The sequence below is a fragment of the Argentina silus genome (genome assembly GCF_951799395.1).
Source record: "Argentina silus genome assembly, chromosome: 1".
Classification (NCBI taxonomy): Eukaryota; Metazoa; Chordata; class Actinopteri; order Argentiniformes; family Argentinidae; genus Argentina; species Argentina silus.
This window is the reverse complement of record NC_139655.1, coordinates 17,606,184-17,623,796: the sequence shown is the minus strand read 5'-3', so window position 1 is coordinate 17,623,796 and position 17,613 is coordinate 17,606,184. Positions and strand designations below refer to the sequence as shown.

Below are 17,613 nucleotides of genomic sequence, written 5' to 3'. Positions count from 1 at the left end.
ATGTAGCTTTCGTGGTAACTTTCTGTCTTTTGACGATAAGAACAAAGATAGTAGCCTAACAATGTAGTCCGAATCCGAATAATATGTGTGTGTGCGTGTGCGTGTGATATAGATAGGCCTATGCGTATTTTTCTCATATGTGACCTAATATTTCTGTCTGACATTAAAATGGCTGCTTTCAATAGCGGTAGGCTACCATTCCTTATTTCCCCTTATAGTCTATTTGCATGGATGCGTCTTCGTCTGTGCCAATTCCAGCGGAAGTGCACCTGCTGAAATATCAAGTCTATGCGTGGCTTTCGTATTTGTAGGCCTATCAATAATTGTTTATTTGTCTGGGTTTCATGAATTAATTGACTTATTCCTATGCCAATAATGCAACTACGCGTCATCCTCCTTTCATGGAAAACAGCATTAATTCCACAACCTCTCCTGAAACTATCAGTGAAAAAATACGATGATTGTCTACCAGACATTGTTCGATGATTAGGCAAACACTTCACATGAATAACAAAATGACATATATGGGCCCATAGTGATTTTTGAAGGAAGAGGTTTTCTGTTTACACTCAGAAAATCTGAGACATAGCCGAATGTAAATATTGTTACCACCATCTTGCGCTGCCGCACCTCAAATGCAACCTACTAGCGCAGCAATATTTATGCCATCGCACAATTTCATAAGCTATCATGTTAATATCGATGTCAAAGAAATCAAGACATTTACGCTTTGCAACACATCCGATTTAGTGTGATTTCGTCCATTTTGGGTCGAATTAGAAATTTAAAGGTTTTCTGTAAATGTGTAAGTATGTCTAGCCTACTAGATGGTCTGTTGTTTCCCATTGACTATTGACAATGATGTCGTTAACCATTTTTGTAATTGACCAGACTTCATCCATAAATATCTGTCGCAGTGTCCTTTTAAGATCCTTGTTTACTACCCCAAGATAGAAGGCCCTCAAAATGGCCCTCCAAACACTGACAACCCAAGCGCGCAACCCTTGGTCCTTCCTGCGTCAGCCAAGGCTATGAACATCTCTTCAGAAAATAAGTGCTCGTCTTACCGAACGACCTCAAACTCGTCTACCGCAGTAGGTGACTCCGTCAAGGCGTGTCAAAATCTTCTTTTGCCCTCCTTTTTCCTTGATATCGTTTCCCCTTGATCAGCTAACAGCCTCCCTTAGTGAATCCATGCAAACGAGTGAGAATCCACACTCGGCTGGGTACAGCTTAGTGGGCTAGCCAGGCCTGGTACACAGTGATGGGAGTGGACAGAGAGGAGGAGGGGTGGGGGGCGATGGATAGATAGATGGACGATGGATGGATGCAGGAGTTGAGTTGCCAGAACGCCCCACAGTCCTCAGCAAAATGGCTCTGGTGGCTGAGCCAAGGATGCTGGGAGGCAGTGATGACATCAGCATCAGCATCATCAGAGTAGGAGCAAGCATGCAGCAGCGATGCGCAGAGAGAAGGGAGGGGGCAGAGGGAGTGGGCTGTACAGAGAGGAAGGGACGGAGAGTGAAAGGAGAACAAGAAGGGGTGGGAGGGAAAGGCTGAAGGGAGAAAGAGAAGGGGAGAGTAGTAAGGGAATGGAGGAAACAAACTAGTCCCTAGTTTTGCTCATACAAAATATCTAATATAATAATATACAGTGCCCTGCATAAGTACTGGGACAGTAAAGCATTTTTTCTTCTTTCGGCTCTACACAATTAGAGATTCTCAGATTTTATTTGATGGTATTTGTGTACATATTGGTTTCACCATTCAGAAATTACACGACTGTTTATGCATAGTCCCCCTATTTCAGGGTACCAAAAAGTAATGGGACAGATTTATCAAATGTCCAAATTAAGTTTCATGTTTAGTATTTGGTGGATAATCCTTTGCATGCAATAACTACCTGAAGTCTGCAACCCATTGACGCCATCAGATGTCGGGTATCTTCCCTTGTGATGCTCTGCCAGGCCTGTACTGCAGCCATCTTCAGTTGTTGTTTGTTTTGAGGTCTTTTTGCCTAAAATCTTATAATCAGGAAATTAAATGCATGTTCAATTGGATTTAAATCTGAAGATTGACTTGGCCAGTCAAGACCTTTCCACTTTTTAGCCCTGAAAAAAGTTGCTATGTAGTATGCTTTGGATCATTGTTTTACTGTATGATGTAGCGCCATCCAATGAATTTGGTTTGTTTCTGTACACTTCAGAATACATTCTGCTGCTGCCGTCAGCAGTTACAATCATCAATTAAGACAAGTTAGCAAGTTCTAGTGGCAGCTATACATGGCCAAACCTAACACCCCCTGCACCATGTTTCACAGATGAGGTGGTATGCTGTAAAACTTGGGCAGATCCTTTTTTCTCCAAACTGTCCATAACACCTTTTTCCGGACCTCTGCAGGCTTTTTAGGTATTTTAGCAAACATCTAACCTGATCATCCATTTTGAGGATAACTAGTGGTTTGCACCTTGAAGAGTGTGTCATTTGGCTGATGATGTATTCTGCGGAGGGTAGTCTCTGACACATTCACGCCTACCTCCTGGAGAGTGTTCCTGATCTGTGGGACAGTTGTTTTGGGGTTTTTCTTAATCATGGTGAGCAAGTCTTCCTTGGCCTACCAGCCCGTTTGCGATTGCTGAGCTCACCAGTGCTTTTGTTTGTTTTTAATGATGTTCCAAACTGTTGATTTTGGCTATGTTTCTGATAAAAGAATTTCTGGTTAATGGATTCCTTGACATTAATTGACACCTCTTTGTTCCTCATGTGGACAGACACCAATAGCAAACTCCAAAGGCAAATCCAAAGCCTAGAATGCTACACATTGACAGCTCTCTTAAGTCTGCAGAAATGATGTGACGGAACACAGAAACACCTGTCAATTGTCCCATTACTTTTGGGTACCCTAAAATAGACTATGAGACTATGCATAAAAAGTGTTGTTATTTCTGAATGGTGAAACCAATATGTACACAAATATCATAAAATAAAAGCTGAGAATCTCTACTTTAACCTCATAGTAATTGTTTGATCCAAAATCTAGAGCCAAAAGAATAAACAATGCTTCCCTGTCCCATTACTTACGCAGGGCACTGTATATGTATATACTATTTAGCTGAAGCTATATCCCAGGGGGAAAAAAGCACAAAAAGATAGATTATGGCTGTGTATATTCTTTACTGACTTATATAAGAGAGTTGCAATTGTATCCATGGAGAGTAGACATGCATCCATTGGCAAATGAATCAAGCCTTTCTTTGTCAAGTTCAAGTATTCAGCTGTGTGGATTCAAATATTCAGCTGTGTGGAGATTCGTAACAACGTGGGTCATTGTTTAAATATGGATTCTTTGTCATGTGGAAAACGCACATTTTTGTTGTTATCATAGTACTTGGTTGTTTCAGTACTACACATTTTAGGAAAGAGGGAGATGTTAGAAGTCTTAATAGCATTGATAAGACATGTTTGTATGACATGACTGTAGGGTGATGACACTGATCTCTGTTATAGAAGTAGGTAATTGTCACGTTCTTAGAGTGACCAACATTAAGATACTGTATTTATTTTTATATTCCTTTTCATATTTATGTAATACCATAGCTTGAATCATTTTTAAATTTGTTATTTTTAATAGATTATATCTATCTACTGTCAAATGTCAATGATTTCTCTCTCCATGTGATCCTAGCTGTAGAGGAAGATTAGGAGAGCATCGAGCCTCAATGTTTGGACCCCACCTGGTGGACAACTGTCCCAGTTGCATATCACCACCCTTATAGAACCTAACAGTGTAACCTTGTTACAGTGCATAAGTGGGAGGGAGAAATACTACCGTTATACCTTTATGGGGCCTCCTCTATTAAGCTTCCATTTGAGAAATCCAAATGGTACAGATGCAAGCACTACTCCTGGCCATTAATGACTGTAGTGTCTGCTCTGCTGGACATTAATTGGTTTCATTTGTTACCTATTAACACCTGAGAAACTAGAGGAGCGAGTATATGAGTTCATAATGTCAAAGCTAGCTGGTAATTCATGTTTGAAGACTGGATATTTGTTCTAATTTTGATTAGCTAAATTCGTTTCTGGATGTTAAATTAAATGAAAATCTATCAAACAATAGATTTCTTTTAATATTATTATTATTATTATTATTATTATTATTATTATAAAGAAACCCTATATAGATCACCATTTGTCTTTTACTGTATTGAGTCATGACCTGTGCAAAGACCAAACATCACAACAATCTTATGTCCTGTGATTGACACCATTGACAGACGGACAGACAGACAGACAGACAGACAGACAGACAGACAGACAGACAGACATTTTGCATCTCTGTCTCTCTCTCTTTCACACACACACACACACACACACACACTGACTTTCTCTTGGATGTTGAGTTCCTCTATGGTGCAAAGACCACTGAGGGGTAAACAGTAGATTCCCTTTTATTAACCAACCCGTCTAATTATTGACCACACGGGACACAGCAAGGGGCATACAGATCGTTCAAGGTCCTTTTGTGACAAAATGGTTAAACCAGACTGACAAACTTGAACAACTTCCATAAAGTCACTACTTTGTTTTATCCACAAAGGTCAATTGAAATAAATCGTCCTATCCTCATTTTTTATTTTTTTATTTAACCTTTATTCTAGCAGGGAGTCCCATTGAGACCAATGTCTCTTTTACAAGGGAGCCCTGCATACACACAGTTTACAGTAATACATTATGCACATACAAAATTACAACATAATAAAACACAATCAAGAAAAACAAACATATTTTTCAATAAAGAGGTCCTCAATCAAAAGTTTAAACTGCCCTAGCGGTACCAGAGCAACCAATTGAAACATTCTCTGCAGATTGTTCCAGCAGTGAGGTGCACCACAACTAATAGTGGATTTACCCAATTCGGTGGAGACCCGAGGAACCTCAAGAGTTAAGCAATTCTGAGAACGAGTTGGGCAATTGATGTTCTTGAATTTCAATAATGAGGTTAGGTAAGCTGGGAGTTTATGCAGTAAAGCTTTATACACAAAAAGGGAGTAATGAAGAGATCTATGGGACTTTAACGAGGTCCAGCCAACTTGTTGATAAAGTATGCAATAATGAGTATTAAAACTATCACCTGTGATAAGGTGAAGGGCGCTATGGTAGATGGCATCCAAAGGTTTAAGAGTAGTGGCTGCTGCACTTCGGTAGATGACATCACCATAATCAAGCACTGGCATGAAGGTTGATTGCACAATCCGCTGTCTGCTGTTCAGGGAAAGGCAAGATATATTCCTATAAAAGAAGCCCACCTTAAATCTTAGCTTTTTAACAAGCTTCTCCATATGTTTTCTGAATATCAAGTCATTGTTAAACCAAATGCCCAGGTATTTATAAGTGGGGACACGCTCAATGGGGACACCACCTAAGGTACACATGTATAAATCAAATAAATGTTTCTGTGAATTGGTAAATAACATAGATTTTCTTTTTCCAGCACTAAGCACCAACCTCAGCCCTACAAGTGCTCTCTACAGGACAGCAAATGCAGACTGTAGCTCAGACAGAGCCCGGTGAATCGTGGGGGCAATAGCATATACAACATCAGCATATAGATTTATTATTTACAGATAATCCAATATTGTTGATGTAAATAGTAAAAAGGACCGGACCAAGAATTGATCCTTGTGGAACACTTGTTGTTATGTCCAGAAAACCTGATTTAACACCATCAGTTAAGACATACTGTGTTCTGTCCATTAAATAATTTTCAAACCGTCCACATGAAGCCTGATCCAGGCCTATTTCAGACAACCTCTGAATGAGTAGGTAATGGTTGACCATATTGAATGCCTTGGAGAGATCTATAAATAAGGCAGCACAATGTTTTTTTTTCTCTTTAATGAGGCCAGAGTCTGACAAAACTTTTTTAAGTAGGGATGAAGAGGAATTTCCACGCTTCAGGGCGTTAATTGTTTTCCAAAATGTTGTAGGATCACCAGCAGAATCCAAGATAGCACTTAGGAAGTAGCTTGATTTAGCATTCTTAATTGATGAGGTGCATCTGTTTCTCAGTTGTCTGAAAATCTGCCAATCAGCTACTGAGTCTGTTTTTCTAGCTTTGGCCCAGGTCTGGTTTCTCAATAAAAGGAGAAGTGAAAATTCTGTGGAATACCAAGGATTAGTTCTGTTCTTAATTCGAAGGTGTTTAAAGGAGGCATGTTTGTCTGCCAGAGATTAGATTAGATTAGATTAGATTCAACTTTATTGTCATTGTGCAGAGTACAAGTACAGAGACAACGAAATGCAGTTAGCGTCTAACCAGAAGTGCAAAATAGCAGAAAGTGCAATGAACAGTATTTACAGGTAGTGCAATATATGATCAGTAGTAGTGCAGTATAATATAGTATAGTATAAGCAGTATATATAGCAGTGCAGTATAGCAGTATGTGAGTAGCAGTAGCATTATAGCAGAATAAATAGTTACAGTATGAGCGGTGTAGCAGCATATGAGCTGTATAGGTAATGCAGTCTAGCAGTATATATGTATTAACAGTAACATGAGGTAGATGCAGAATAAATATAAATATGGAATGCTGTGTAAACAGTATAAACAAGTATGTACAGTATGTGCAGTAGTATTAAAGAAAATATAGGATATGTGCATTATGTGCATTATGAACAGTATGAACAGTATGGACAGGTATGTACAGAAGAGCAGTGGTATTGAGTAAGAGTAAGAGCAGGGGAGGGGAGTAATAGTGCAATAGTGCAATTGTCCGGGTGGGGGGGGGTTGCGGGGGTAGTAGGTTGTCAGGTAGGTGTAGTGTTCGTGTTCAGCAGGGTGACAGCCGCAGGGAAGAAGCTGCCTCTGAACCTACTGGTTCGGGTGCGGAGAGACCTGTAGCGCCTCCCGGAGGGGAGTGGGGTGAAAAGTCTATGGTTGGGGTGAGAGATGTCCTTGACGATGCTGCGTGCCTTACGCAAGCATCGTTTGCCCTGGACAGCCTCGATGGAGGGGAGTGAGGAACCGGTGATGCGTTGGGCAGTTTTCACCACCCTCTGCAGTGCTTTCCGGTCCGATGCCGAGCAGTTGCCATACCATACTGTGACACAGTTGGTAAGGATACTCTCGATGGTGCAGCGGTAGAAGTTCACCAGGATCTGAGGAGATAGATGGACCTTCTTTAGTCTCCTCAGGAAGAAGAGACGCTGGTGAGCCTTCTTTATCAGGGTGGAGGTGTTGAGGGTCCAGGAGAGGTCCTCAGAGATGTGGACACCCAGAAACTTGAAGCTGGTGACTCGCTCCACCTCAGTCCCGTTGATGAGGATGGGGGTGTGTGCGCCAGCTTTAGACTTCCTGAAGTCCACAATGAGTTCTTTGGTCTTCTTGGTGTTGAGAGCCAGGTTATTGTCGTTGCACCACACTGTTAGGTGCTGGACCTCCTCCCTGTAGGCCGACTCATCGTTGTTGCTGATGAGACCGATCACCGTTGTGTCGTCTGCAAACTTAACAATGGTGTTTGAGCCATGTACAGGTGTGCAGTCGTAGGTGAAGAGGGAGTAAAGGAGGGGGCTCAGCACACAGCCTTGTGGAACGCCGGTGTTCAGGGTGAGGGTTGAGGAGGTGTGGTTGTGAAGCCTAACAGACTGCGGCCTGTTGGTCAGGAAGTCTAGAATCCAGTTGCAGAGGGAGGGGTTGATGCCCAGTTGCCTGAGTTTGGAGATCAGTTTGGAGGGGATGATGGTGTTGAATGCTGAGCTGAAGTCAATAAACAGCATTCTCACATAAGAGTTAGTCTTGTCGAGGTGGGACAGGGCGGAGTGAAGTGCCGTTGAAATAGATGTAAATATAGATGAGAAATGTTCTACAGCCAAATCGGGGTCAGGTATTTTTTCTCCTTTCATATCTAATAGAGGCTATCGTATTGTGATCGCTGATGTAGTTTGCAAAAACACCACTGGCTATATATTTATAAGGTATATTTGTTAGAATGTCAAGCAGAGTGGATTTATCTGGATTCTTCAAGTTAGGCTGTGTTGGTTTTGAGATTAACTGTGATAGTTTTTTGCACAGGTGTTTGATTTTATCTTTTGAGGTTTGAGACTGCCAGTCTAGATTAATGTCACCTATTATTACTACTTCAGAATGTAAGTAGGAGGATAGAAGTACAGCTAAGTTATCAAGGGTACTGTGATGAGCAGACGGTGGGCGATACACTCCTATCACAGACAGTTTAGAATTATTTCCAAAACACATACGTAGGACTCCTTGTAATGATGGTTCAAGTGAACCCAAGTGCAGAATGGAGGCAGGACTCAGAGTTGCAAAAATCAAACTTTACTTGGTACTTGCAGGGAAACACAAGTACATCCATAAGCGAAAGCTCAAGACTCAACAGAGACAGGTGGATACCCAGGCTTATAAAGCTGGGCTAAAACAAGGCACAGCTGTAGCAAATAAACTAAATGAAGTGAATAAGAAAAACAACAATGGAGTCTATGGCGGCCTCTGGAGACCAGTAGAGGAAGCAGCAGGATGAGGAGGATTCCTCACACTCCTCTCCCTTCTCTGTCTGTCCGAAATATGTCATTTAAGGACACATCATAAATAGTCATTTAAGGACACATCATTGTCAGGCACTGACAAATTTAGCCTTGTTTCAGAAATCACAAAAATTTGTTTGCCTGTTGAGCCCATGTGTTGATGAAATCCATTTTATTTATTACACTTCTGGCATTTAAATGTAATAGTCCAAGACCATTTCTCACTTCTCATCTCTTGCATGCAAAGCATCCAATGCACATTTTTGCATGTAATTAGTTAATTAATAAAGAGTATATTTGGAAGTGGTCACTTAGAAAATAGATTGATTTTTAGCAAAGTATTGGAAGGCATATCTACTCATCAATGTATGGAGTGAATAGAATGTCCTCTAAATAATATAATTTGGAAATGCTTGTGCTCATGGTCTATCTAGTAACTCCATACTCTAATGACAATATTGTATTAACGTGGTGTTACATAGTATATTAGTACTATGTTGTCATATAGGTCAGTCACATAACTGTGATATCTACTGTGAGATCTAGTTGACACCAACCTACTCGCTCTCCAGTGACTGTGAGAAAACAGCAGGTTACAAATTGCTCCTCTTTCCACTTGTTCTCTCTTTCTGCAATGTAGGGGGTTTCCTCAAAAGAAGGGTAAATGAGTTGTCTACATATTGCAGAGCTTTTCACTTTGGATGCATGAGGAAATCAACCATGAAGTTACAGTATAAGACAGTTTTCCTACAAAGGTGACATGAAAGTGAAACGTGTGTGTGTGTGTGTGTGTGTGTGTGTGTGTGTGTGTGTGTGTGTGTGTGTGTGTGTGTGTGTGTGTGTGTGTGTGTGTGTGTGTGTGTCCACAGCAATCCTCTTCTCAGCCAATCTCTTCTCTTAAAAGAGGTAGACTCCTCTCAAAATTCCTAAACAGGTGCTGTCCAAAGGGAGGGTAAGATCAACAGAGCATGAACATCCTGTCCCTCACAACAACCTAAAACCAAACTCAACTGGATCTCCACCTGCCCATTGCAACTGTACCAAGTGCAATACCTCATTTTACACTCCTAGAAATGTGTATGTGCATGCTATCTTGGTGTGTTTGCTGTATTGGAAGCTGAATTATGTTGCTGTTGATGGTGGATGTGGGGAAATGACATTGGTTCTATTCAACAGGTGTTTGAGAATAAGAACCCTTTCAGTTTGGTCGAACTGCCTCTACAACTAGGTATAAAACGGATCAGCAATTATTTCCAATAAAAGCATTCTACTGCCTGGTAAACTGATTAATAAATGATGGTAAAAGCCTTCACTTGTAGAAATCCCATATTCTACAATAGACTAGCCTACTCCACCCCTTTACGAGAGCGTGCACCCTCACTGGGAATACAGTCATGATAACCATATGCTCTATTAATGATTTGTCGATTCTGTTTAAAGGTTAAAGTGAACAATCTTTAACAATTGCTAATATGTATAGTTGACCATATAAAATATTTCATCCAATCTAACTTCTTTGATAAGTTCTTACCCTATATGTCCATGATTTTGTTGTTGCCAACTTAAGGTGACGCACACTGCTCCATGCCCAAGAGGTCAAAGACCTGCTTGTTTTAAAACTTCACCAAAATTCAAGTCAAACACAGTCTCTCCGTCTGTCTGTGCAAGTCACACTCGACGGCTAAACCGGAGCGAGGAGCTGAACATGATGCAGCGAGCTTTGTTTCGCAGGAGCGCGCTGCTCGCGCAACAAGCGGCTCTGGAGAGCTCTCTACCCCCGAAGAGCGCGCCCCTACTACCGCGCCTCGGCCGCTTCATGTCCTCCGTGACGATCCCGCCACCGACGTGCATGCTCCGACCACTCGAGGCTCCTTTGCGCTACCTGTTCGGGCCGGGTCCGTCCAACGTGCCTCCACGCGTTTTAGCCGCCGGGGGCAGGCCGATTATTGGTCACCTCCACCCAGAAATGTACGAGGTAAATGTTTTGCCCCGTTTACTCATAGTTTGATTGATTGATGTAAATTGTTATTTTGCTGCTGTGAATTGCATGCGTTTGTATAGGCCTTTCAGACTGATTTATCCAAAAGCAAAATTATGTTGTTGACCACCAAAGTAACCTAAAGTTAATGATCAATGATCAGCCAACGATAAGGGCATTGCATAATTTAATTTCAAGTGATTATATTGTGTCTAAAATATAGAAAATATTATCTATATTTCAAAATGATCAAGACTTTCGTAGTTTATGGGTTTAGATGAGAAGAATCATATGTTATCGATTTCACGAACTGTTTTATTGAACAATATGCTTACGTATTGTAGATTATGAATGATATCAAGAAAGGGATCCAGTACGCGTTTCAAACTGAGAATAACATGACGTTATCGATGAGTGGCTCCGGACACGCAGCCATGGAGTGCGCCGTCTTCAACACAGTAGAGCCTGGGGAGAGCGTGCTTGTGGCCATCAATGGAATCTGGGGAGAGCGCGTGGCAGAGATCGCTGAGAGAATGGGTAGGCTTTACGCACGGTTTTACGCAAGCCTGCCAATTGTCACACAATAGAACAAGCGGTTGTACATTGATGTAATGTGATGGAAAAGGTTTGACAATGGTTATTTACGTCGATTTATGATATTATATAAATTCTTCTATATATATTTTTTAATATATATATATATATATATAATGATATATAATATTAGACTTATTACCATGTCCATTGCAGGTGCCAAGGTTCACACCATCGTTAAGACACCGGGTGAATATTTCACTAATGGAGAGATTGAACAGGTAATATTAAATACAGGTCTCACTATCTTAGCCTCTCAGTGTCACTATCTCACACCATCCTTACCAGTACTAGCCATGAAACATATTATATCAACATTGTGAGGGCTCCAACTGTGTGTAACTGTCCATCCCCTGTCTATCTGTAGGCTCTGGCTAAACACAAGCCTGTGTTGTTCTTCCTTACACATGGAGAGTCCTCAGCTGGCCTCTGCCACCCAGTGGATGGTATTGGAGACTTATGCCTCAAGTGAGACACCTCTTTGTCTCAAACCTTCCAGTGAATGTATCATATAATATCTCTCAGCAAAGACCCAAGGTGAAACAGTATGATAATGATATATATACTATATACTCTCTCTCTCTCTCTCTCTCTCTCTCTCTCTCTCTCTTTATTTCTCCCTCTTCAGACACAATTGCCTGTTCCTTGTGGATACAGTCGCATCTCTGGGGGCAGCACCTATTTTCATGGACAAGCAGAGTAAGAAAACATTGATGCTTTCAAACTCCTATTTCTTTATTATGTTAAAGTGTCCATGTGTGTCTGTGTCTGCATGCGTGCGTGCGTGTGTGCGTGCGTATGTGTGTGTAACCTCAACAAATCCTCAACAAGTTGTCATCCTGTTCTTATTGTCTTTGTAGATATTGACATTCTGTACTGTGGCTCTCAGAAGGCTTTGAACGCACCTCCTGGTACAGCACCCATCTCCTTCAATGAAAGAGCATGGTGAGGAGTAGGACTGTGTGTGTGCATGTGTGTGTGTGTGTGTGTGTGTGTGTGTGTGTGTGTGCGTGAGAGAGAGAGAGAGAGAGAACAATATACAATATATAAATACTTATATATATATTCTACGGAACGTATGAAGTGTGGACTCCCCCTCACTTCCTTTTGAAACCCCACACAGCCACAAGATGTTCAACAGGAAAATGAAACCAGTCTCCTACCTCTTAGACATGACCCACTTGTCCAATTACTGGGGATGTGATGGCCAACCAGCCAGAATGTAAGTCTTAAGCATGCTGTGTTATATGTGCATTAAGTTGGTTATGAAAAATGTCCCACTCCATCAGAAGGTAGGAGTAGATGTCAGGGTTGGGGTCAATTCCACTTCAATTCAGTCAAGTCAGTAAGTGATTAAGAATAATTCAATTTGGTTTAGTTTAGAATTCAAAAATGGAAATACTGTTGTATACAAAGCTTCCTTTTTTCAGTTTATTCAGAAATAATTGAACATAAATACCCTAATAAATCATCGGATTGTAATAATTGGGTAACTGAATTGACTGAATTGAAATTCAACCTGGTAGATGTTTATATCAATAGCTCCATTGTGGCCTTTGTTTCAGGTACCACCACACTGGGCCAGTGTCTGGTTTCTTTGCTCTCAGGGAGGGCCTTGCCATCCTTGCTGAGAAGGTAAGGTGATGTCCATGCTCATGTTTATTCATCAATAGTACTATTAGCTTGTACCTGTGTACCTGTCTTAGTTAAATTACATTTCAGTTTACCAATAAGACTAGCCTTGGACTAACACTTAACGCCCCCCCCTCCCTCCTCCTCCCAGGGGCTTGAGGAGTCCTGGAGGCAGCACAAGGAGGTGGCTGCATACCTCTACAAGGGTCTAGAGGATCTAGGGCTCAAGATGTTCATTCAGGACAAGGTGAGACTTGACAATCAATAAATGCTTTTCATTAGACGGCCACTTTGCAACATATCTTCCGGTTTGGTTTTGTGTTTGGTGCAATGCCATTTTTATGAATTTGATAGAAACGCAGGTACCAATGCTGTGTGTGTGTGTGTGTGTGTGTGTGTGTGTGTGTGTGTGTGTGTGTGTGTGTGTGTGTGTGTGTGTGTGTGTTATCTTTTTGTCTAGGACCTGAGGCTCCCCTCAGTCACCACCATTGCCATTCCTGAGGGCTACAACTGGAGGGAAATGCTGACCTACATCATGAAACACCACCAGATGGAGATGACTGGGGGCCTTGGTCCCACTATTGGCATGGTGAGGGATGAGGAGGTGGCCCTTCTGACCTGTACATGCAAGTTAAAGTTACAACTAAGCCTTTAAAGGTCCTGCTGAGCCCTGCTGAGAGGAAAATAGCAGCCATGTTAGTGCCAGATTTAGGCTACTTAGTATTTGGACCAGGTGTAAACTTCTGAATCTTTCAATGCACTCTTAAGGTTCTACCTAGAACCAAAAAGGGTTCTTCAAGGGGTTCTCCTAGAGGGCCAGTCAAAGAACCTTTTTTTGTGTGGAACCTTTTTTCTAAGTGTTCACTGAAAGATTCTGAAGTTTACACCTGTGCAAATACTAAGTAGCCTAAATCTGAAATCATAAAATGTAAAAATTGTAAAACATCAGAGCACAAATCTGTCTTTACCTCAATGTGTTCTCATTATTTATTTTTTTACCTTTTTACTCTACTTACCTGCCTGTATATGTCACATGCAACCATTCACTAGTTGAATCTCCCATGTGGGCCCTCTCAGTGATGTATTCTCCATTTTGCTTTTCCCTCAGGTGATGCGTGTGGGTCTGATGGGATACAACTGCCAAAAGACAAATGCTGACATGGCACTCGCTGCCTTGGCAGATGCTCTCAAGAATTGCAAAAAGAGCAAGGCATGAGGAAGCCTTGGAGCTTTACATCATTTTCCTCCTTTGAAGAATACAGTCTGCTGTACTGGAGGAAACTGTGGAAGGAATGGACAAGGGCATGGACAAGCTGTAAATGTTTGATGGGTGCTTGTGAGCACAGAGATTTTAAACTGGATGTTTAAAATAAAAGTGATTTTTAATTTAATGTTGAAAAAGTTGAAAGAGTAAATAAAATGTGTACACTAATGTCTGTGGTTTGCCAAATGTGTCCATGTTCCCATGAATATTCTGGAATCACAAAATCACATAAAAGAAAAATGTACACATAACAAAGATAAGCTCTGGATAATCAATCAAATGATCAATATATACTGGTATATAGATAATTGGATAGATAATATAATTTACCCTGGATAGGATAGCACCTATAATGTAGGCCTACCAACTATCACATCGCAGTGGGCATAAGCCTATGCGTACAGTATCTCACACGGAGCGGAATCAAGACAACATTTCCCAACATTCAAAAGGGGGCGTCACCTATGGCCGTGAGATAAAATTGTCGCAGTGTGGATTTCATTTCACTGGTCCCATATTCACTGCTGCACTACAGAATCGTTTTATTTCAAACACTATGAAATATGATATAATTGGAATGTTCATTTAAGCTGAATATCAATGGCGTGCCCCTTTCACCTTTCAGGTAAGACATTTTCATTTTCAATTCCGACGGAGACAGTGAAACAAAAATAGGCTACATAGCCCTTGACAATGTCACAAGTGACCGAGGCGAAAACAAGTGCTCCGTTGTGGATGCATTCTGATTCTTGATTTATGACAAAGCCCTTAATTAATCGCTGTTTGTGCGCAAGTTGGCATATGTCTAACGTGTATATCGTATCACAGTGAACGACGAACAGGCTTCACTCTCGAGTTCCACAAAAATACATACAGAAACAGAAAAACACACCACCGCACTCTGTCGCTGAATTAAAACCTGATTCATGATATCCGACATGTTTGTTGTCTTGCGGAAAGTTGAAACTAAATCAAAAATACTAATCAGAAGAGATTTTTATCAGAGTTTTATCAGTTTTTTTCCTGTGGCGTTGGTGTATTATTGGTGCCGGCAAGCGCAATCTTTCCCCTCAAGTCCCATATCAAAATATGAGTCTTGCGCAAGTCTCTTATTTTGATAAAGGGAAGGTGCACTTGGCAAGAGCCGGCACCCTCAAATATACCATAGACAAATATAACATAAATGTTATACCAAAACATTTCCTGTCTGTCATTTCCTGTCTGTCACTAGCGTGTACTGCACTACAGATTAAAAAATCGGACAGCACACCGGTATGTTCTTATTTATTCCTGCAGTATAGTTGATAAAAAAAATAACCCGACATTTCCTCAGGGCAGTGAACTGATTATTATTTAATTTTTTTCAAAGGGTTAGTGTTTTTGGACACACAGGTGTCTACAATCATGATATAGCCTAATGGGTGGCCCAGATTAATTACAGACATTGAATAACAGTAAAACAAAGAAATACATTCTGGTACACGATTCAAATCCCAATATGTTATTTTATCGTATGTTACATGATTTTGAGTTGTATATGAATCACAATAGTTATATGATTAGGCCTTCAGTCTCATGTTATTAATATCCTTTGTGCCTTTCTATGACACATCCTGGATCTTGTGTTTTCTCCACAGCTGAGCTGAACCCTGCTCTCCTGGCACTGGACTGGCTGCTCGGGTCCTGGGAGTCGGATGAGCCAGGGGAGGGCTCTTTTCCTTCCATACAACCTTTCCGCTTCACAGAGACACTGCACTTCTCCCATGTGGGCCAACCCGTCATCAACTTCATGTGAGTTTTGCTGGCTGACTTAGAAACTAGCTGATACCATTGCCGAAAATTATATCACTCCAAGTTGTCAAGGAGGTTGACGAGTAAAGCTTTGTTATGCCATGAAATCAATTATTTGTATTATTTATTTTTGGGGTGTAAAGAGGAAACAGTAGCACAATTTAGTTTAACACATAAAACACACTTTTCTTTGTCCTCAGGTTTAATGCGTTCCATGCTGAGAGTAAGAAACCACTGCACAGGGAGTGTGGTTTCATCAGAATGCAACCAGGGGCTAACAGAGTGGCGTTCATTATAGCACAAAACTCAGGTACAGCCTGGGATAGCTTTATTCCTGAACAGACACCAGACCTTCTTTACAAATTGATACAAACATAAGCCTACACACACACAAACATATGTATACATCCTGTGTGCACTCCTATGCAGGGCTGGTGGAGATAGAGGAAGGGGAGCTTACTGGGCAGCTGTTGACTTTACACACCCACGCCTTGGCCAGAACCTCCTTTGCCAAAGAGCCCCATGTCCAGCAGGTGAGACAGTGATCCTTTAACTTAACATACACCTGTTGTAGCTGATGATTTTGGTTTCTGTGGGTTATTATTCTGGTATTCAACTGCCTAGTGCAAAACAGTCTACAAATACATTGTTATGAATAGATTATGTATCTCTCCCTCTCTCAGATCTCCAGAATGTTCCTGCTCAGACCAGACGGAAAGCTGGAGCAGACGGTTTCCATGGCGATAGAGGGCCAACCGCTGATGCGGCATTTGCACATTACTTACCGCCGCTCTTCTTGACCACCAGAGGGTACTGGGATAGATATACAGGGTTCCTCTTGCCAGTGGAGCAATAACATGCACAACAGGTTTTTTAACCCTGAAAGGTTTTGATGGCTAGCTACCATACTAAAACTTAAGCTTTTAAACTCTTTCAGCTAAAGAGGGTACAGTAACAGCCATTGCACTGCTGTCTTTGTGTTGGACTGCCTATCAACCTGTTACATTATGTTAGATCTATTTGAGTGTTGACCTTTTTTGGTCCTTCCCATTTGAGTGTTCTGTAAAAGCTCTTAATGTTATCCATCACTAGTTATGCTGCTATTGTGTTACCTCCCCAGAGGCTGTATGTTGCTGAACCCAGTGGGTCAGTGGAATTGAATGTAAATTACAGTAAAGACACATGTAATAACAAATGGTGTTAATGATAGTTAAGTGTATTTTGCATTTAAAAAAGGTAATTCATACAGATGTACTACAACAGACATATATTGTCAAGACATACAGAATCAATCACCACTATTTTAATAATATATATAAAAAAAAGTATTTAGAGACAAAAAGGAGTTGAATATAAAAATACCCAACCTAATTGAGCCAATTCTTATGCCATTGGTGTGAACAATTGTACAGATTCATGGGTACAACAACAACACAAGGCCAAATGCCTGGATATAGTACAACCCATGACAGAAGTCATGACCAAACAAGATGATTTCCAAAACAAATAGCATATCAATGTTCACAAAACATACCTATGGCTTTGTCCCCTTAGATGGCATCTTCTCTCTCAGATGTATTAACACCTGCCGGAGTATACTCACTGGAAAAGTGATACAGGCCAACATTAAAAAATACTATAACTGCATATTTTGTGTGTTTCATTGCCCATGTTGGCCAAACAAAAGTACTGCGTTTTAACTGAAGCAATGTGTACATGAAAATGGCTGACTACTCTTTGGATGAAGAACAGTCACTGTTTGATATTGTTTAAGATAGTACAGAAACTACTGAATACTCTACAAGAAAGG

General features: G+C 41.0%; 2 protein-coding genes across 2 annotated transcripts; both read left to right on the top strand.

Annotated features, from left to right (window-relative positions):
- Positions 1 to 10,249: 10,249 nt before the first annotated feature.
- agxtb (alanine--glyoxylate and serine--pyruvate aminotransferase b) lies at positions 10,250 to 13,964 on the top strand (the record flags this gene model as incomplete). The annotated part of the gene is made up of 11 exons (XM_083667239.1): positions 10,250 to 10,519; positions 10,867 to 11,059; positions 11,273 to 11,337; positions 11,484 to 11,584; positions 11,745 to 11,815; positions 11,977 to 12,061; positions 12,240 to 12,338; positions 12,682 to 12,751; positions 12,900 to 12,995; positions 13,209 to 13,337; positions 13,857 to 13,964. The coding sequence occupies 11 exons, from the start codon at positions 10,250 to 10,252 to the stop codon at positions 13,962 to 13,964; spliced, it is 1,287 nt and encodes a 428-aa protein (XP_083523365.1).
- A 531-nt stretch (positions 13,965 to 14,495) lies between these two features.
- Positions 14,496 to 17,443, top strand: thap4 (THAP domain containing 4). Its single transcript, XM_083669427.1, has 5 exons — positions 14,496 to 14,637; positions 15,650 to 15,803; positions 16,004 to 16,113; positions 16,233 to 16,336; positions 16,487 to 17,443. The coding sequence occupies exons 1-5, from the start codon at positions 14,613 to 14,615 to the stop codon at positions 16,601 to 16,603; spliced, it is 510 nt and encodes a 169-aa protein (XP_083525553.1). The 5' UTR covers positions 14,496 to 14,612; the 3' UTR covers positions 16,604 to 17,443.
- Positions 17,444 to 17,613: the final 170 nt, after the last annotated feature.